General features: G+C 39.8%; 1 protein-coding gene and 1 long non-coding RNA gene across 2 annotated transcripts; one reads left to right on the top strand and one right to left on the bottom strand.

Annotated features, from left to right (window-relative positions):
- Positions 1-12,201: 12,201 nt before the first annotated feature.
- On the bottom strand, positions 12,202-16,561 carry LOC110963150 (uncharacterized). Its single transcript, XR_002596489.2, has 3 exons — positions 16,447-16,561; positions 15,691-15,786; positions 12,202-15,580 (listed from the first exon to the last, which is right to left on the bottom strand). It is a non-coding gene; the product is annotated as an uncharacterized LOC110963150 (long non-coding RNA).
- On the top strand, positions 16,149-21,611 carry nkapd1 (NKAP domain containing 1). Its single transcript, XM_022211349.2, has 6 exons — positions 16,149-16,208; positions 16,463-16,539; positions 19,298-19,386; positions 19,541-19,681; positions 19,781-19,834; positions 20,642-21,611. Exons 2-6 carry the CDS (start codon positions 16,471-16,473, stop codon positions 21,087-21,089), a joined length of 801 nt encoding a protein of 266 aa, XP_022067041.1. The 5' UTR covers positions 16,149-16,208; positions 16,463-16,470; the 3' UTR covers positions 21,090-21,611.
- The last annotated feature ends 816 nt before the right edge of the window (positions 21,612-22,427 follow it).

Below are 22,427 nucleotides of genomic sequence, written 5' to 3'. Positions count from 1 at the left end.
GTTACACTCTTTTGAGGAAAAAAAAATCCCTATGTATGCTACCATACCTTCACTGCAACTCAGAAAAAAAACAACTACTGGTAAACAACTACTGTCATACTGTCATGTTACCTCATTTTTTAACCGCTGTCCCCAAACCCTGCCATCAGAATGGAGATTGGAGGGGATCTATTTGCAGCCAGTATGAATAGAAAGAACAATTACAGCGACAAATAACTCTTCTTTTGTTGACTGCAAATTACACCCTCACAGAGTACTAATTAATTGAGGTGTAAATCTTTTCTTATGAATAGATGCCAAAGAATAGTCCAAGTAATTATTTTTGGATTTACTGTAATCAATCAGATGATCACCATCTGTGATAGAATGAAGGGGTGCGACTGAGTCTTGGTTTCTTCAGTAAATTAAAAAAAAAGATGCAGAACATACTGGCCTTCCTTTTAACTCCTTATGCACTGTAACACCTTAACAAGACTCGGCTTCTTAAATCACATGTTTTAAACAGTCGAAGTCGTAACACACAGCCGCTGCTGATGCTTTCTGTATCATTATTCTTCAGAATCAGTTTCTGGTTTGAATACATAGGACTGAATTACTGCAGTCTAATGTGCGATCGTGTAGCATGGAGCACTTTTACACTGTTTGAGCAGTGGGGGAGATGAGCTGGTGTCCACGAACAGCAGCGAGGGATACAGGGTTGAGTTCAGAAGAATTCATAGATCTACACATTCTAGAGCAGGGGTGTCAAACTCATTTTGGTCCGGGAGCCGCATACGGCCTAATTTGATCTCAAAGGGGCCGGACCAGTAAACTTATAGCATAATTACCCAGAAGTAACAATAAGTCCAAGTTTTTCTGACGTTTTAGTGCAAAGGAGAACAAGTATATTCGAAAAATCTTTATATGTAATGAATTGTCCTTTTAAAAATTATATTAGAAACAACCAGAGATTAAAGTAAGTGCAATTTCAACAACACTATGACTCAGTTTAACATTTATTTGTGTGCATTGTGCATTACAACTGATCATAGTGATTGTACAATGGCACAACATATTTAGTCATAGGTATGTGTAACTTTAAAAACATAGTCCTGGAAATTAAAAAAAAATCAAACTTATCAAGATATAGAAATCTTTTGAAGTCCGTTTTTCCCATCTGGAAAGTAATTGTGAACACCTAAATTAACTCTGCACACCTTTAAATCTTAAGTAGCAGCTATTTTATACAGACAGTTAAGAAAGTAAAGTTGTAAAATGTATATGTAAAATATACATAAAAACTACATACATAACATGGATGCATCCATTAGAAATAATATTCCACTCAACCAAACACTTTTGTAGTGAATCTGATGACCAACACTGAATTTCACAGTATTTACTGCAGCAAGTTTTCATTTAGCAACTGTTTTTTTCCCAAGGGCAGCAATGTTTAAAGCAGCATTTTACAGGATTTATTCTTGCTTCGTATTTGCTCCTGAAACTTGACATCTTTTAGCCCGCACAAGTGCATCAGTATCAGGCATCGTGTCCTGAGCAGCAGCCAACTTCAGCATGTCAGTTAAGTGCTTATGTGTGAGCTTTGTGCACAGTTTTGTTTTATTAATGTTCATTACTGAGAAAATTTGCTCACAAAGATAGGTCGTCCCAAACGTGCACAACATTTTTGCAGCCAGTGCTGTCGTCTGAGGGCTTGCTCTGGGGTTTCCGGCCATATAGGTTTGTAAAGTGTCTTGAAACATTTTAATTGTAATTGGTGCTATATAAATAAAATTAAATTGAACTGAATTGAATTGAGTATCAGCCATTATGCATCAACACAACTGAAATTCCAGCATACTTTGACATTAATTTTCTCTAAAATTTTACAGTAAAATCAGGTGATATTGTACATGGTGGTAGCCAGGATGACCCCTGACAAGGCCACAGTGACAGATCTTTGTCACCGCCTCAGGATTTCCAGATATGCACAGTCAAAATCAGTAATTATAGACATAGACGAGTGAAATTGCAGCATACTTTGACATTAATTTTCTCTAAAATTCTACAGTAAAATAAGGTGATATTGTACATGGTGGTAGCTGGGATGACCCCTGACAAGGCCACAGTGAGAGATCTTTGTCACCGCCTAAGGATTTGGAGATGTAGAAAGTCAAAATCTGAATAATAGCATGTATTTGCAGTGGACGTCTCTCAGCCTGGCTGCTCAGCGCCGGTGTTAACATTAATGTATTACGCGCAACGCCCAGACCAGCACGTTATATGGTTTATACCGGCGGATTCATGAGAATCTAAGCTTTCTGTCGGTGTATAGTGTTTGTATAATCGCGTTTGCAGTTTCAGACATTTAGCAAATTGCTTATGCAGATCTCAAAGTGAACCGCGGACGGGACACTGAAGCGCAACGGGTTAATACAACGTGTTTAACAGTGTTTATATAGCCTATAATATGAAGTGTGCTGAGGGCATTGTACTCACAGTAAATTCAGTATCGTGGATACTACAATGCAGCTGCAGCTGGTGGTAGAATAAGTAGTTGCCTGTGCCTGCAACCACAGATGCAGTGTCAGGTCAGCCGCACAAACATACGTCTATAGAAAAGACTGACTTCCCCGCACACAAGTAGCTAGCTTCTAGCGTCTTCTGGAGAGAGATTCGTCATTGGCGTGGACACCTGTCACTCAAACATGCCCGACCAATGGAGAAGCATCCGCCCACCGTGGGATGTTTGTGTTAAAATGATTCAATCGCAAAAAACAGGCTTCAAAACTTTTTTCACTTCGATCGGGAAAAAAGGTGTTTGAATGCCAAAACAAAGTCGAAACACTCCGAACACTTTTTTTTTTGCTTTGATTGAAAATAAAAATTTTTTTTATTGAAGTTATATCTTTTGTGATTGAGTAATAAAGAAACAAACGTCCTACTCATTTTATGGCTCAAATTCAAAAATATGACTTCAATCAGAAAATATATTTTCAGTCAAATAAAAACTGAATTAAATAATGAAAAAATTTCAATCAAAGAAAAAACGTGTTCGAATGCATTTGTTTATTAGTCTCAAATATTTTTTTCTATTGGGAAAACGTTTTTTTCTTTGATTGAATTTTTTATTATTATTATTATTGAAGTGACCTTTTTTTTATTGAAAATATTTTTTGAGGTTGGGGCTGCTTTTGTTTTCATTGAGTAATAAAGAAACAAATGTCCTACCCATAATATGGCTCAAATCCAAAAATGTATTTTCAACAAAAAAAAATCTATCAAAGAAAAAACATGTTTATATGCAATTTTTTGGGTCTCAAATATTTTTTTGCGTTTGAACAAGTTTTTTCTTTGATTGAAAATTTTTTTTTTTTTTATTGAAGTGAAGTTTTTTCTGATTGAAAACATGTTTTGCGATTGGAGCAACTTTTTTTCCGATTGAAGAATAAAGAAACAAATTTACCTTCATACCGCAGCTGTTGTGGGCTTTGTAATTCCACAACAGGTTTACCTTTTTTGGTGATGTCCCATGAAGATCGAAGAAGCGCTTTAGCACAGCACCTCGGCTTAGCTACCTTACTTCAGTGTGGTAGGGCAGGCCCTGGGTGATGTTACTGTCACTGAGAAGGCAGTCAAACTGACGACGGTTCGGACCTCTGGCTCGGACGAAATTAACAGTTCGGACAACCACCTCCACGACGTGATCCGTTTTTAACGACTTACTGCACAACACCTCTTGATGCAAAATACAGTGGAATGTTCAAAAACAACTCCCTCCATTTGCGGCTTTGACTTTGTCACAACACCCGCCTTTTTCCCGATCTCCGATGGTGCACCATCTGTAGCCAGGCTGACAGCACGGGACCAGTCCATTCCGACCCTGTCCAGCACCAACGACAGCGTGGAAAATGTCCTCGGCTGTTACTGTGTCTAACATCGGCACCGACTCAAGGAACTCCTCTGTGACATTCAAAGTCTCGTCAACTCCACGAATGAATATGGCCAGCTGAGCGACATCCGTAATATCAACGCTCTCATCTGTTGCAACAGAAAATGCCAGAAATGACTCCACTTTGCCTTACGATTTCTGCAGCCTTCAGCATGCAAATTTTAACGAACTCCCCCTCAGATTATGGCTTTGATGCTAACGCTGTTTTGCTAGCAATTAAGTAACTGGCTTTCACTGCAGCATGGCTGACCTCACGGCTCCGGGTGAAAACAGATTGCTGTTTCCTCAAACCCGCCAACAATTCATTTATGTTCTGTCTTCTCAGTTCTCCTTGCAAGGTGTTGTATTTTTTTGCCATGCCGAGTCTCATAGTGGCGCCGAAGATTAAATTCCTTGCTTGGATTACTTGTAATGTATGCACATTACAAGTAATCTTCTCAACCTGTGTGCAGAGAAGTCACACGTACGGTCCACGGACCGGTACCGGATCGCCAGGGGGTCCGACCCGGTCCGTGGAATACATGACGGTGCGTTGATCAGTTCATCACTTTTGGCAAGCCTCTGTTTTGGTAGTGCTAAAATAACCGTTCCCTCAATGCCTATATTTTGAAGACGTATTTTTATTGTTGCAGGCTTTTATTTTGTCACCATTCCAGCAACACAGGATGGAAGTGTTGTCTAAGAAGCAGTTTCTTGACATGACAAAGACGCTGTCGAAAAGTCCGAAAATTCACATAAAGATGACAGAAAACGGTTCCACGCTGTTGCTGTCTTGTAAAGGATGCGTTTAAACTTATATGCACCTAGCGGGGACAAGGTGTTACGGTGAAGAAATGAGGGAAGGACAGAAAGGTGAATTTGTGTTCAGCCAAATAAGGCTGATGGCTGAACCTAACTGTCTGGCTGGGGTTTGCTACATGGCCTGGGGAAAATATGTAGCGGTCAGCAGGAATTGATGGGACTCAGAAACACCCCACAGTTTAACCATTTGTTCCTTGTATAATTTCCAACTGATAAGTCACGGTCAATTTGTAGGAGGATCGCAATCATGTGATTGTCAGCAGGTAGCAGACACAGTGTTCACCTCATGGTTACAGCAACGCTGTGCAGGCTGCTATATTTGGCAATGGGAAATCTTCAACAAAGTCGTGAATCCACCTTATAAGCCACATCATTGCCAAAATCTAATCACTAGGTCCTTGTGTCATTTCTGACTTTCTCTGAAAATTTCATCCAAATCTGTTGCTCCGTTTTTGAGTAATATTTCGCACAGACAGACAGATTCACAGAATAACAGAGTCACAGACAAACGTACGCCGATCGTCACATAACTCCACCATGCCTTGGCGGAGTAATAATAGCAGCAGCTAGCATTAGCTGAATATGCCTGTAACTCAAATAAGTTAAAAAGCACAGCAGTGCTGCTCTAACAGGTTGCTGTAGCAGCACCTTTTGGCACTTACAAAGCACATGTCATGACAATATTACTTCTCCCACATTTTGTCCTCTGTTCTAATCGGTGCTGCTGATCGATGCAGATCAATGGTGATGCTGTCAGAGTTTGCAACCTACTCAGAACCAATGGAATAGATGAGTGATTGACATCACTGTTAGACAATGAGCCAATCAAGAGGGAAGGAACCGTCTTTGTCGCCTCTGATTGGCTGTGTACAGTCTGAGCTTTGTCCTTGCTGTGGTGTGAGCTTAACTGGCAATGAGTGGGGTGGCCAGCAGATTTGTAGGGGTGGCCGCGGCCACCTCAGGCCACCGCCTGGTGGCGCCACTGTTGCCAACATCTGCTTTTTGTGTGGACACCTTCAGCATACAGTTCTTCAGAAACTCTCCCTCGGTAAATGGCCTGATTTGGCTATCTCTTCTGCCACAATATATGAAAAAGACAAGGCCTTTATCATCAATCTCATATTAATATTAGTAAAATTTCACATTCATAAAGTAAAATTCAGTAATCAAAAGCCAAATTATCTTATCTTCCATAAATAATTTGAATATTATTTAAAGTCAGTAGCTCCATTTGATAACCAGACAGCAATAAAAAATTGTAACATATGTAAAAAAAATAATAATTTGCTATAAATGTTTAAATTTGCTCAGCTGTTTTTTTTTTTTTTTCTGTTTGTTTGTTTTTAGTTTCTGTTTTTTCTTTCTTCTCTTCCTTTCTTCCTTCAAAGTGATTTTTGTTAACTGTCACTGTATGTTTCAATACCATGTTGATGTTGGATGTTACCTGTGACTTTTTGAAATAAATATTTAAAAAAAAAATTCTTCTGCCACAACAAAGCTTGCTTTAACAGCAGCTTCACGTTGTGTTTTCTCTCTGGTGAAAAACGTCTGCTGAGATGTCAGATTCTTCTTTAATTCTTCTACTTTCTGTAGCTTCTGGTCGGCATGCAGGTTTTTCAGCTTGTCCTGATGTTTTGTCTCAAAGTGCCATCTTGGATTAAATTTCTTATTTACAGCCACATTAGCTCCACAAGTAAGACACGCTTTTACCGGCAATGTCAACATACATAAACTCAGCCTCCCATCGTTTTGAAAGGCTCTGTTTTCAGAATCAACTTTTCTTTTTTAAGGGCTAGCTTTGACGTTACAATACTTAAATGACGCGGAAATGTTCCCAGGTAACCTATCATTCGGCAAGGCAGCTGTTGCGCTGCATTATGGGATCTGTAGTTTGTATGTAATCAGCGCTTCATATCGTCGGGCCATTAATAACAATAATAATAAATCAGGCGGGATATGGCCTGCGGGCCTTGAGTTTGACACACGTGTTCTAGAGAAAGCAGTCACATCTAAACAATTTTATGGCAAGAAGGGATTACTTTAACGAAAAAAAACCCACTTCTAAGTATGATACACAGAGACAAGTTTTTAGAGGTTTCGTCAGTGACCATAGAAGGACATTAAAGACATGCAAATCTATCGTTTTAACAGCAAATTACAAATATCAGCATGTTTTCATGCAATCACAACATTAATCAGCACCTAATTATGGTGACACAGATGAATACAATTATATAAATTAACAATACTGTAAATAACCTAAAGTTAACAGCTTTGCTTAATAAAATGATTCTAAAAAGAACCACTTGAGTGACTTCACATGCAATAATATACTATCTTTTGACTGCCCTGTGCTCTGGTTTTGTAAATGGTTTTGCAGAAAACTGCAAGCAGGAAGACACATGAATATTTGGCTATGCTTATTTTTATGCAAATTAAAACAAATATCTCCTATCAGCAAAGTAAATCAAAGGCCAACTGTATGCACATCCACCCACTTAATGGGCTTATGAAAGGATTAACCATCCAAACTAAAAGTATTTGAGTCACTTAAAAAAACAGCTCAGTATTGTTTCCAAAGAATAGGAAGAGGCATGAATAATATTTGCACATGGAGTGCTGATATCAATTTGGCAAATTATTTACTCGTTGAAAAACTTCTCCCAAAACCGCCTTCATACATTTGTTTCTGTTTCTTCATGCACTGATTTTCATTCTGTCGGTGTTACTTTGAGTGTTTTTGCCTCAATATTAAAAAGACAAGGACAAACTCAGATACTGAGCAGGCAGACAATGAAGATTTGGCAGACCAGGATGCGGCTGAGGGAATCAGGGGAAATGAAGCATTTTTAACGGAGACTATTCAATTCATGTATGGATGATATATAAGAAGTGACTTTGTTGTTCAAAGTGTGGTGGGAAAGTCATTCCACCACTGGGGACTGAAGAGCTGAGAAGAAAGCCGGCTTGCCACAGGGAGAGCATGCAGTCACCTTATTTGTAAATCAAATGAGTTGCTAAAATAGAACAGATTGTTCACACGGTCACAATGGATTCTGATTGCAAAATATTACTATGCCTTCTATGAAACAAATGATCTAAATGACCTTCAAGCAGATATGCATGAAGAACCACAGACTGATGAGACTTTTTTTCTCTGGGATTTCCATCTACTTTTATTGTCAAATGCGATTTGGAGAAGAAGTCTGTGACTGTTTAGGTTTTTTTGTTTGGGCAATAACAACGGAAAGATTGAAAGGTGATTCAAAGTCAGTTCCTGTTACTATAAATCAGATACTGTCCAGAATACGTGCGCAGAAAATAACAGCCATTGTAAAACAAGCAATTTTGCTCCTAAATTATCAAGCATTGAGAGCTCAAACTTGAGGCAAGGCAGAATCACTCTTAAATGTGTTAGCTTCATAAAAGTGTGGAAGACAAGACATGAAAAAACTGTGAATATATTTACTAAATCTCCATCTTAAGATTTCACAGTCAAACTACAGAAGCATTGTTAGAAAAACACACTAGTTAATTTCATTTTATCCAACTTTAACTATTCACTGGTGGGTTTAATCTATAACCCTGCATCATATTTTATATATAGATCTTAAGTTTTTGTTTGTGAAATTTTAATTGTAATGTAACTAGTAACCCTAACTCTCAGGAAATCTTGCAGAGGAGTAAAAGTACAATATTAGTTGTCACGGCTCCCTTCCCAGCCTCTGAACCTGACCTCCTCTTTCCTTCCTCTCTCCCTTCTTAATTCTGCCCTTCCCTGTTCTCACTCTCTCACTCGCTCCACTGCACCGCTGTCTGCAGTGGCTGTAACTGAACCATCAGCAGAACTCCGGGCAGCTGCGTTGCAGTACTTATCATCTATCTTATCATCTCTAACATGTAAGTCAGCTCCTCACTCCACTCCCTGCCAGATTGTAGCTTCACTCTTCTGGTCTGGTCTGGTCAAGTCTTCCTGGACTGCTGCATCCTGTCACTCACCTACTCCAGTGGTGAGCACCCTTGGGTCACCAGTCCCCGGGAGCCTGTCCGCTCCCCTGCCCAGCCTGGAAGTGAGTGTGTTAGCTTTCTCCTCTTAGTTTAAATCCTGGCTGTTTATTTTAGAATAGTTAGTTTTGTTAGAATTCCCTCCTGGTTGCACACATTGATTTGGTTGTGTTAATAAATCTTTGTTTAACTTCTCTGGTCCCTGTTGTGTCTGTGTACTCTCTGCTTGGGTTCAAACTCACCCTCCCCAACATTAGTGTTGAAATGTAGTGCAATGGAAGTGTAAAGCCAGAGAAAATGCTCACATAAGGTGTAAGCGTGTTCCTTATGTAAATGAACTCGGCTGCATACCAACAATAGAAATCAGGTTTTAATTTTCAAGATTTTTTGCTTGCAGTCAGTAGATGACTGTTTTTCACAGTTCAGAACTAAAAGGAACCAGAGCAGCATTGCACTACTTCAATGGAACTGTTTCAAATCTGGTTAGACTTCAACAAAGACTGAAAGGCCTGTTTAACTGACATTTAGACCAATGATCTATTTTAAGGACAATATTTCCTAAACACACTTTCAACATGATTTTCAGTCATCTGATTTGTGTCAAATTGTCATCAATCCCCGGTTTCAGAACTTGAAGGGTCTCTTGAAGCATTCTGAAAAACACTGCACAGGGATGGGGAGAAACAAAGTCCCACATGGTCTAGCTTTTCAGAAAAAATAATACAAATAAAAATAGTGTTTTAGTCAAGGTAATATTAAGGCTCAAGCTACTCATTCAGGTGAATTGCCTGCAGCCGAGGTGAAGTGCTGCTGAGCTGTAGCCTCAAAGTGGAGTTTCTAAGAATGATTATAGTGCACCATTTTGCTACAGCACAAAGCTCTGCCTGTTAAAAAAGTGAAATTAGGTCTAAAAATATGCAGAAAATAACATTTTGATTTCCACTGATCAACTGAATTTCCTAGAACACTCATTTACGTCTGTAATTTGGAACTTCATACATGAAAACAAGCAGATTACTTATCAAAACCACTAATTAGGCTGCCACTTAATTGAGTGCCACTTTCTCTTCATTAAGTGCCTTAAAAATACTGGCTTGTCCAAGAGTTGAGTTATTCTAAATAGGCCAAGGGCAGATTTGTTTGCACAAGCAATCCATCTTGTTAGTATGTTGTATTCAGATTAATTGTCACAATGTGGAAAGCTGATTTTGTAACAGTGTCCTACGGTATGTAGCATTTTGTACACCTCTGAGGAGTGCCTATCAGTGGAACTGGGTTGTGCAGAGTGTAGCTGTTTTTATTTAGGTCAAATATAAGTCAAGACAGTACACATCTGGCTCTGCACAACTAGCTACATTTACATTAATCTTGTGTAACTGACACACATGCAGGCAGAAAATTCTGCATTTTGTTCCCATTGGAGTTATGCCCTGAGGTAGCCATCTTCAAAGGTAAAAACACTGTGGAATATCATGACATTAGATTTCATAGTGGAAGCTTTGCACAGTCTCATAACATTGAACAAAGCCCAAGTGATTCTATGACTATTTTTGCTGTTTTCACTTTGAGGCTAGGTGTGTGTTATGAGTTCAAGAGGAAGAATTGTCATTCTGTTCCCTTCAGTTTTCACAGGTAAACTGATTTGCAATTGTGAAAGATGATGAGAAAAGTCTTATTTCAAATATTGATGTCTGTGTTAAAATAGGACACATTGTATGCAATCAGGAAATAAATCCTCAAGGATAATGAAGCGATCAGTAAACCAGTCAGTCTTTATTCTCTTCAGTCATTGATTAAACCCCTAAAAACTCATCACTGTTTTCTCAAAGAGATAATCCATTAAAACAGCTGAAATGTAACTGTAACTGATTCCTCTAAACAACAATTATTCTAAAATGTGCAGACGTATCCCACCCTCCCCATTCCCATGGACATGTTAACAAAAAAAACAACAAACAAAAACAACTTGATTTTCACCAGAGGGGATTTAAACATATGAATAAAACCGTATTTAAATGCAAATGGATGTTCACTTTTATGTAATTCATTTTTGTCAGAAAGTGATTAAAATTTAAAGCAAATTTGTTTGCTTTGTTTTACATGTCCTCTAACCCAGTAGTTCTCAACCCTGTTCCTCAGGACCCCATGTCCTGCATGTTTTAGATGCTTCCCTGCTCCAACACACCTGATTCAAATGATCAGCTCGTTATCAGGCTTCTGCAGAGGCTTGATGACGAGCTGATCATTTGAATCAGGTGTGTTGGAGCAGGGAAGCATCTAAAACATGCAGGACATGGGGTCCTGAGGAACAGGGTTGAGAACCACTGCTCTAACCAATACATGCCTCTATATTGGCTGGAAAAAATGATAGAAAGATTATTGCTTGACTGATATCCAGGTGTGGCATGGCTCAATGGGTAGAGTGGCTGTCTTGCAACCGGAAGGTTGCCAGTCCAATCCCTGGTTCAAGACCCACCACCTGCATTTTTCTGTGGTTGTCAAAGTTTTTCAGAAAATTTAAGGAGGGCCTGCTCTTGATCCAGCAGCTCCATAGACAAACCCTTAACTCACTGAGCTACAGATCAGATAAAAAGAAATAAACTCGTCGTCCCTTTAACATCATAGCTTCTGTTCCTAATAAAGTGACCACATAGGTGGAGCCAAGGCAGGGTCTGGGTGGAGTCAGGGCGGACAGTAGGTAGGGAGGTGGGTTGTGGCCTCCCCCCTCTACCCCCCCACCTCCCCTCACTGCCCCCTCTACTCTCCCACCGCCCATCACATCTTCCCCCGCCCGACGAGTTTTTCGAAAATCCGAGTCTCGACCCAGCCTGTCCTCAAACAAAAAACAACCACATAGGTCATCTGTACACGCCCGTATTACGACCCAGTGTTACGTTTTGACGTATGCGACCTCGAGCGATTGAGTAAATATCGACACTCTGGAGTCGCAGGTGAAATGTCACCATGAACAAACTTTTATCTAACACTATCCCAGTCCCTATCCCTAACCCTAACCCTAACCTGAACCATAACCCTAAACCCGTGTTGGGAAAGTGAGGAAAAAGCCGTTTCGTGAATTAAATCCCATAATGCGTTCCTTTTCCCCGTAGGGGCGCTAACATAAATACACTCTCACGGGTCGTATTCCGGTGCACGGTGCATACGACCGATGCGGTCATATGAATTTGAGGACTTGTTGCTCGACCGGTTTCTCGAGTTTCTGGAGTTTCCACCAGGTCGGAGGCAGAACAAGTTGTCATGAAGAGGTGTTGAAGTCGGTGAGGATGGAGTGACTTTTTACAGCGACTAGAAGGAAGAGGACTAGAAGAGCAGGTCTTTAACCAGCATCCCTAAAATCCATGGAGTATGCTCCAGAGAAATGAAGGGAGGTCAGCTTTTATCAACCTCCATCCAGATGTTCAACTTGATATCTTTACTTTGAGATTTTTATTTTTTTTTAATTATTATTTTTTATTAGTTTATTTGAACAGGGACAGTGCACATTAATCAACATTTCTGTAAATGTACCAGTTTTAGCTATAAAGCTAATTTCCAACTGTAGTCCCTGGGTAGATGAAAATGCCAGCAACAACATTAAAAAAATAAGAGTAAATTCATTAAAATACAGTGATAACACCAATACCAGTCACAACATCCACACAGCACAGCATCATACAACAACCATCACAATAACATTGATAGATGTTAGCCCCACAAACCTTTAGTATCACACTTTATTATCATTTAGTAGGACTTTAATGGAATCCACCAGCAGATTTAGTTTTTGTTGACAAACTTCATTCTTGTCGTCATGGGACTGCAGGATTTAAAACGGTTCCTTCCATTTGACCTCATGTTTATTAATTTTAGTGGAGAAAATTATTTTAATTGTCCATTAGTCTCTTAAAAACCAAATAATAAATTGGATTAGTCAAGAGGTTTAAATTTCTTACTCTGTCATATTTTAAACATGACAAAAAAATATAAAAAATAAAGTGTCTTGAGACAATTTGACCTTTCACTGGAGTTCTATCAATAAAATTTAACTTGAATTGTATGTATCTTTTAATGTTGGAAAACACATTTTCTTTGTCTATTATTCTGTTGATTGTTTTCTCCAGTAATTCATTTCTTGTTTTGGTTTATAAAATGTCAAACCCAAATATATTCAGTTTACTGTCAAAAACCAAAAAGATTTGCATTCATGATGCAGGAATCAGGCTGCTTTTCACTTTTTTTATCTTAGTTTAGTCAGAAAGATAGTTGATAATGTGCGAATTGTTGCAGCTTGTGAGCCGTAGAAGGTTTTAATCTTTGGGGCCAAGTGTCAAAAAACATTTAGAAACCAACATCAACAAAGATTTTAACATCATTAAAGGGAAATCCAACTTTTGCATGACAATGTCTAATTAAAGGACATTTATTTCCAACGTAAATGTGTGATATTCATCCTCTGGAGCTTCTCTTCACGTCGTTTTCCACCTGGACTGGTTTGGTCGGGAGCATGTGCAACAAACATCTGAAAAACTGCACTGTAACATCAATGAATGACACTGAAGTTTAATCTCTACATAAATGAGACTGAGTCTGGATGTGCTGCTCTGTCATTAACTCCTAAGTTTAGGGAAAGTTCAAACAAAAGAGGACAGTTCAGATAAGACTTGAGAATGAGCATATTTGGAACAAACATCTCAGACTTTCTGAGCTTCAGCTCCGCTAGCAAGATATTTTCAATAACAAGCAACTGAACTACAGGCCATACTATGTTATTCTTGAAAAGTATACGATACTTGGACATTTTCTGAACTACATCCTATACTATAGTGATATACACACAGTGCTTTGGTTGCATGTTGATTTATAATCTAGATTTTTTTCTGTTCTTTCTTCATGGGATTACCACAGACCTGGGGCCTCATTTATAAAACATTGCTTAGGATCCATACTAAAGTTTGCGTACGCCGAAAATACGAAATGGGCGTATGCCCTTCGCCCCTGATTTATAAAACTTTGCGTAAGCACAGCTGCATGCAATTTCTTGATAAATCACACACCAGCTGGAAGATTGCACAGGTGGATCCACCTCACATTCCGCCCACAACACACCCACATTTTACCATGAATGGTCAATGCAAAGTAACTCATGAATGTATCTGTATATAAATAAGCTGCTGATCAACGGCATTTCACGCAGCGCCGGCCGGCAGTCTTTTCACTGCTGTGCGTCAGGATGAATGAATCATGTGTTGACCCAGGCCACCCTGCCACTAAATTTGTTATGATCATGTCCGATGTACAAATAATTTGTAAACTGATTGAATGTACATTTTTTCGGTTCACGGACAAATTCATTTTCACTCGGGGGTTGTGGTGTGAAGCATGTGTGCCTGCATGCCTGTACAGGGCTGATTAATGGTAGGACGCTCATCCCATTCGGCCGCATATAGATAAATAAACAAAATTCTTTACTTCTTTTTTTTTGCCTTTTTACTGTGATAGTTGCAGTGAAGAGTGACAGCAAATGGGGAGAAGAGTAGGGAGAAGACATGCATAAAAGAGCCGCGGGCAGGAATCGAAGCCGAGCCACTGCGTCGGAGACCACCCCTGCAAATGGATGAGCCATACAGGCGCCGGGTGATCAGTAAACAAAATTATTTAATAAAGATCACCGGACCGGCCCTTCGGTCAAACGACTGAATGAAATAACGTTCAATCCGCCCCTGTTAATATATGAACATAGTTCTGCAAATACAGTCGTCGGCCGAATGACGCACTATATGAACATCTACAACGATGAGGGTTTATGATTATCCGGCTCTACAAGTCTAATATGTGATAACAATAAAGGTTTGAGATCAGTCTGGTTTCAATTCGCCACTTCACCCTCGTTCCCTCTGTCTCCAAAATGTGCTTAAGCAAGCATCAAAGTTGGCGCACCGGTGCGCACATTCTCACGCCAAGTTTGTTTTAGAAATCACAACGAACACAGCGTACGCCACTTTCTACGCAAAGTTTGTGATTTACGCCCTGTTTTGTGCGTACGCAAGCTTTATAAATGAGGCCCCTGACCCTGAACACCGTTGACACCCACCTGAGGGAGACGCTGCCTAAGATCTCCAGGCTGCTTGGTTGTGGTCTTTCTGGCCCTGCTCCTGAACACCTTCATCAACTACATCTTCTTTTGAAGAGGCCCTCAGATGCTGCAATCTCTGACCTTAAGGAGGAACTGCTACTTTCACTCTGTAAGGAGACAGCGGTTATTTTAAAGACCCAGCTCCTGGCGGCTTTGAGTGAAAATATAACATCCATCAAAACAGAACTGCAGACAGTTAAATCTGTGCTGTCGGTCAGTATTTCAAACATCAAGTCTGACCCAGGTGCCCTAAAGCACGCTGTGGGTGAAACGGAAACTTCACTCTCCACATCACCGACAACATCGTCACACTCCAAAGCAGAGCACCTGTCTGCTGAACAGAGAATAACAAACTGCTGAAACAGTTGGTCTGTCTTTCTGTAAGTGAAAGTTAAACAGGAAGTGGTTCACTGAGGACTTTGTCCATTCAGTCTCCTTCTTCACAACCAGATGAGATTTTCCTTCTGTTGGCTTCACTCAGAAGATCCTCACAGTGGATTTATAAACCGGATTTTCACAAACCTGGCGTTCTCTGGATTTCCCCAAAGGTTACATATTCCCATAACAGCAAAGTGGAACTTTTTCATTTTTTTATTATGCCCGTGTGATATTTGGAGTAGCATGTGAGTTGCGTGGGTCTCACGGGCAAAGCGTGAGAGTTGGCAGTCCTGTAATAGGTAACCCACAAATCTTGCTTCATAATGCATAACCTGTGTAAAACAAAACAACACAAAACAAACAAACAAAAAAATCACAGACATGTGGGTTTAGCTTATGAACCTGCTGGGTCTAACTTATTACTAAACAAGTGAGTACTTACACATCTAGCAGAAAGTAACCCGGTCTTCCTCTTGAAATTATTTTTCTCTTGTTCTTTCTTGCTACATGTCATGTCCTGGTCTGACATTGTTTTTGCCTGTGAAGCACAGCAGAAAAATATTTTGTAGTTTTGGTTTGTTAGTGGAGCTAACATGGTGACAGACAATTATGAGCAATTTGAGTGTTGCTATTTAATATTACTTAATGGTTACTAGTTTCCCAAAATAATGTTCTATTTTTGTCATAATATCATCTAGAGCTATTAAACATTTTAACAGATTAGACTTTAAAAACAACTATGTACCAGTTAGCAAATTTTAAGTCGTTTGTTGAAGTGTTGAATAACCACTAACGTTCATAGCAGCCACCATGATGATTGACGGGCCGTTGGTCCAATCACGGCTCAATTTCGCCAAACATTTCGTGACGTATATTGTGCGACGACGTTACGTTACCGGAAGTATTGGTGGAAACTGCGAGCGCTTTTCGTTCTTCTTGAATGCTACTCGTTTCTGAAAGGTACAGTTTGTACACCTTTACGAAATGATAGTAAACGTGTAGTAGTGCAGCTATTTTTTGTTGATGTTTTGACAAACAGCAAGGCGTAGACGGTAAACGGGTTGAGTGTTGTTGTTAGCTGTCGAGCTAGGCTAACAAGCGATGCTCAGTATGTAGTGTTAATCCGGCGTTAATGCACTTGTCACCTTGATGTTTTGCTTTGCCAAGCAACGAATTGTTTTCCGTGTTAATTACTTACACATGTCACACGTCAGGAGTCATCATGTCAAAGCAGCCGATGGGGAAGACATTGCTGAGGAATGTAATCCGCCACACAGATGCCCACAATAAGGTGCGTTTGAGTTCAGTGTGTTTGTAGGAAATCTACGTATCCAGTTTAATAGGTACACAAAGCAAGATTTATTGGAGGTAAAGAAAAAAAAAGTAGCTGTTCACAGCATGTGCTCAAATGTTATTTAAAGGTAATTTTAGTGTACTTTCCATGAGTATTTTTTTAAATTTTATACTACTTTATACATACTATTTATAACATTCAGATCAAAATATTACACTTTTGTTGCATTTTATGTATCTGACATCAGTTGTGCAAAACGTCAAAGTGAGAAAAACTGAGGCACAACTAAAAAAAAAAACCCACAGCATCTTAAAATTTATATCCTTTGCCTGTCCAGCAACAAAACTAACAAGAAAGAGTTTGTTTTTGTAGTTTCTCAACTGTCCAGTTCTTGGTAATCCTTGGAGCTTCAGTAGAAAGCAACTGGACTTCTCTTTTAGGTTCTTGAACATTTCAAATCTCATCTGAGAGGCAGAGAACTGAAGGTCTTTGAATGAGAGGTAAAATGTCTTCAGGAGCCTGGAAGAGAAAATCTATCTTTTTTTGTTCCTGAAGCTCTAAGGATTGAGATGGAAAGAGAGCTGTCCATCAAGCCTAGTCTGTTCATGGTTCAACAGTCTTCAGAAAATCACATAAGATAAGTGAAAACAACATGTTGTGAAGGATCATAGCTGTGCAGGGTCTCAAAACTATTCAACAGGCTGATGCAACAGTTCATTCCCAACCAGCTAAATATAATTTATTTTTGCATTTGTTCACATCAATGCTTAATAACACAACATTAAAACCACCTTCCCAATATTGTGCGGGTCTCCCTTGTCCTATCAAAACTGCTTGGGCTTGAGGCACAGATTCCATTACACTTCTGAAGGTGTCCTCAGGTATCAGACACTAATGCACTGTGTGATGAGGCCTCCTTGGATCACACTTGATTTTTCTAGTGCAGTCCATAGATACTTGATCAGACTGAGATCTGGGAAATTTTGAGATCAAGTCAACCCCTTGAGCTCTTTGTCACGTTCATCAAACCATTACCGATCTATTCTATAATGAAAGAGGCCACTGCTATCAGGGAGTACTGTTGTCTTGAAAGGATCTATGTTTGCAACAGTATTCAGGTAGCCAGTACATGTCAGAGTAAGAATGGATGCCAGGAGCCAAGGTTTCCCAGGAAAATATTGCCTGAAGCATCATACTGTCTCTGCCAGCTTGACTGCTTCCCGTAGTGCATCACACTACTCATGATAATTTCTGCCCCAGGTAAACCACACACCAGGCTATCCCCGTGATGTAAAATAAAACGGGATTGATCAGACCAGGCCGCCTGCTTCCATTGCTCCATGGTGCAGTTTTTTTATGCTCACCAGTGGCTTGTAGCAGTAGACAAGGGTCAAAGTGATCATTCTGGCACTGTGTGTTCTGACACCTTTCTAGCACAGCCAGCATTAAGGTTTTCAGCAGTTTGTTTGTCTGTGGGTTTGGACCACAGTAGCCAGCCTTCAATCCCAATACACGTCAGTAAGCCTCAAGTACTCATGACTCTTTCACCTTTTCACTGGTTGTCCCTCCTTGGACCGCTTTTGTTAGGTGATGGCTGCTGTTTAGCAAGAACACCCCACAACACCTGCCATTTGGAGATGCTGTGACTAGACCACCACAATTTGGTCCTTGTCAGTGTCGCTCAAATCCTTGAGCTGCCCATTTTTCCTGTTTCCAACACATCACTTTCAAGAACTTCACTTGCTGCCAAAAATATCCCACCCTCTGACAGTTGCCATAGCAACAGGATAATCAATGTTATTCACTTCACCTGTCAGTCGTTTTAATATTGTGGTTGAGCAGCATATGTCTAATGCAGACCCTGAGAAGTCTTGAACTAATATACTGAATGATGATTATTTGCGGACTTCAGAGATTCTATCATTGACCACTTATAGTGGCCATTCAGCGTAATGAATACTTTAATTCTTGACACTTTGAATAGATTTTCCTGACAAATTGGACGCTTTTACTAAAGTAACGTTTCAGTGTAAATCTTTCACCACTGAATCTAATGTAGTCTGATGCAGATGGTCTGTTAGAAATTCCACCTTTATGAAGGCTCTGTGTTCCATTTTTGTTAGAAAAATGCTTTCAAGAGGTGCTGATTTAGTTTTACAGTCATTTTTTAAGACTGCAGTTTGTGGTGCTGTTGAGTTGTATTGCGTTTGTGATATGGCCTTTGCTTAAATAAACTCACAAGTATCAAAAGCCTGAAAATGATATCTCAGCTTGCTTGTTATTTGGTTTACTTCTAGTTCTGATTCTCTAAGAGCTGGAACAAGTTAACAGTGGGCATTTTGATTTAACAAGTTACTGAAATGATAAAATAGCTACCTATTTTCAGTCCTTTGATTAAAGGGGAACTGTTTTAGCTCTATTAAGTTGCACACATCACAGAAATGAATATGGTGTGTTGTTTTCATAGATGAAGGCTCAAGTTCCCCTGAGATGCGCATGGGGAATTTTTGAAGTTATTATTTTTTTTAATCAATTGATCAAGTACCAGGCTCTGGCAACAGATATCACTGAGCTAGGACATAAATGTAGGTTGTTTGTACTGATACTTGGCAGTCACATGCATGTTCACACACCACATACCATGTTTGTTTTTTATTTCTCATGAGAAGAAGGATGTATGTAATGTTTGAATCCTGTGTACATCAATGCATGTCTGGGCAGTTTTTATGCATATATTGTTGTTGACCCACTGCAGATCCAGGAAGAGATGGATATGTGGAAAATGCGAGACTGGGAGATCCAAATGTCCCACCACAAACATTTGTCAGATGCAGAGTGTGTGAGGTAGGAGCCGTGAATGTCCCAGTTTAATTTGAGCCACCTAAACACAAGAGACACCAACACTCATCTGAGACCGTGTTTAATAATGACGCTCTCCGTTTAGGGAGCTGTTACGGCATATTGGCTTGCTGATTTATTGATAGTGATTGTGTTCCAGAGGACATATGCACTGCGATCGAGTGTCAGATCAGCATAAAGACTTCAGTCGCAGCAGAGAGCGAGTTTCAGAACACGATGACCGAGAGGCTCGATACTGGACTCGCAAACTGTACGACTTCGAGGCCAATGATCCTGACAGGTACAGTACTGGAAATGAAATTAGCTCATGCTGTTGTATAATGCAGGCAAGTTAGTCAAGACTGACAAATTTTCACCGTCTCGTGTGTTTACATCACAGATGGGGACACAGCGGCTTTAAGGAGCTTTATCCTGAAGAGTTCAAAAGTGATGGGTAAGCGAAAATGCAGCACTGCACCGAATAAGCTTAAAATTGAGCTACATATGCAACCAAGATTTTAAAGGGCACACCAGCAATTTAGTACTATCCTACAAAACTGGTAGTCATGCAAGATGAAATTTTAAAAAAAAGTTGATATGCAGAGAAGTCAGGATATCTTGGCTTTTAGTCCCTAGTGTGAACCCAAAAAAGCCAGATCCCACCATTTGCATATTAAAGTTTGACCAGTTTCCTATGCCACAGCCACATATGTCAAAGTTACTGTAATTCTGTGTTTTAACTAAACAGTATACACGTCAGCTTCTAGATAGGACTTCTATATAAGTTTGTATCTGCGTTTGTACTTTGTCAAATGCAAAATACAAAACAATGTTGAAAGTGTAGAGTTGTTCAGTGTAATTAAACCCACATGCAACGGATCACGTTACACTGGAAATACATGATATTTTAGTCTTCTAACAACCAACAGAAGTATCTTGCTGACATGAGCACCTTCAAGTCATTAACATGGGAGTCTTTCGTCTTTGCCATCCATACCACATGACATAAAAGTGACATTTGACTCTTTCAGCTGCTTTTTCTGTTGCAAAAACCGAGATCTCCAATCAATAGCTGAAATAACCCTTGTTTTCATTCCCTATTGAAAGCTTCTCCAGAACCCTAGAAGAGATGATTGCTTTTCATTAGATTGATCTCACTGTGTAGCACTGGTGAATTGCCCTATAAGGCATTATTTCAAACCTGAAAACCTACTAGTGTTGTCTTTCCTACAATTATTTTGTTCTCCTTGCTTTCCTGTAGTGAGGAAACCACAAAGAAGGTTAGTCGTCACAAGATTAAAAAGTCCAAGTCTGACACCGAAGCATCCTTATCAAAACGATCCAAAAAATCCTCCCGAAAGAAGAAAAAGAAAAAGAGGAAGAAAGGTGTGGAAGAAAAGTGTAAGAGAGTGGAGTCCTCGAGCAGCGACTGCAGCACTGATGACAGCGACACCACCAAAGACAAGCAGAGGAGAAAAAGGACTAAAAGTCGACATAAGAACAAGAAAAGTGCAAAAAGCAGAGCGAGAGATGAGGACAGTGGCTCGGGAGACAGTAATGACGAGGTTAAAAGGGAGAGGCGGACTCGCAAAAAACGAAAGCAGGACTCCCACAAAGACTCAGACTCGGGGCCGAACTCAAAAAAGAAGAGGAGGAAAAACTGGAAAGCAGCAGGAGAGGAGAGCTCAGATGATAGTTCTGCAGACTGAGATACGCAGACATGAACAGGCACACAGCTCAGGTAACAACCAGGGAAACCACTGCAGATTCCTTTGTTCGCCTTAACTGCACAGAGGGCTTTTCACTGCAGGGCTGTTCTGTATTGTACTTTGTTTGACATCAACAAACCTGTGCTGTCGGTCCTCTCTCCGTGGGCGCTCTGCGTAGCAATAACTCATCACCTCTGCAGTGGCTTGAAGCACACGGTACTGCAGGCAGCATGAAGAGGGATGGTGGGGTATCCTCCACCTGCCTCATCAGAAAATCCTGTGGGCTGCAGGCTCAGTGATTGATCATTGACTCTTTCCTCAGTTGGCCTGCCTCATGTGAAAACCTGTCCTGAAATGACCACTGTTTGTTTTGGGTTTTTTTTACCTAATTTAAGAGAAAAAGAATCAAATTATGCAACTTTCCTCATTGATTATGATACATTGGGAATTTGCTTTTAACATTTGTAAGCAGCATATTGTAATAGGTGAAAAATAAACATGTATTTTGCAGTTTTCCTTAAATATGTTTTGTATTGAAAATGGTGGAATATGCATTTTTAAAGGGTAACTATGGTGATTTTCAGTATCTATTTAGTTGTCAAAAAAATCCCATTAAATGACCAAAACTGACAACGATGTTATCCGTGAAGCAGAAGCCTGGCAAAGCTCTATAGTACAAAAACTGCCAGAATTAGAAATGAGATCAGAAACTGATTGTTCTGTGGTTCACAATGGTACTGTATAGTGAGTATAGTATTACAAGCAATTTAACACAATTACATGATTTAGAATATTGTGAGAGACTGCTGCTTTTTTCTTAAAGCAAAGATGAGCTTTAAGAAAACATTTGAGCCTTTCACCGTTTTTTAGTAAACAGTTCCTCCCTCACTATCTCAATATTTTCCACTCAGTTGAGCAACACAATAGGTGAGTGGCGAGGATGCATAGCACGTGGGCACGAATAAAATATCTTCCATATAGCCCTCTATTTTCCGCCGCCGTAGAGCTTCACTGTTATAATAAAACTATTCCAAGACTCATCAGTGAGCTGCACTGTGATGTCTTCCTTCATTACAATGAACACCGGCACTGCAGTTTCCTTTGAATCAATCCCTTATGCACTCTTTTTGCGGTTTTGCATATCACTAGAACACCACAAACGTGTATTAATCCAGAGTTGAAAATAGCTTCCAGTAAGTACATGACGTTAAGTCCTGTTGTAGCAGCATTTGCTCAAACTACACTGCTCAGTTCTTAACAGAAACAGACCTTTTAAATAATGGTATTTTGGACAATCTTTTAGAAGAGTCAGTAGTGTCTTTTTATGGGATTCCTTGA

Source organism: Acanthochromis polyacanthus, chromosome 13 (assembly GCF_021347895.1).
Source record: "Acanthochromis polyacanthus isolate Apoly-LR-REF ecotype Palm Island chromosome 13, KAUST_Apoly_ChrSc, whole genome shotgun sequence".
Classification (NCBI taxonomy): domain Eukaryota; kingdom Metazoa; phylum Chordata; class Actinopteri; family Pomacentridae; genus Acanthochromis; species Acanthochromis polyacanthus.
The sequence above is the reverse complement of the archived record's forward strand: the minus strand, read 5'-3'. Positions and strand labels throughout refer to the sequence as shown.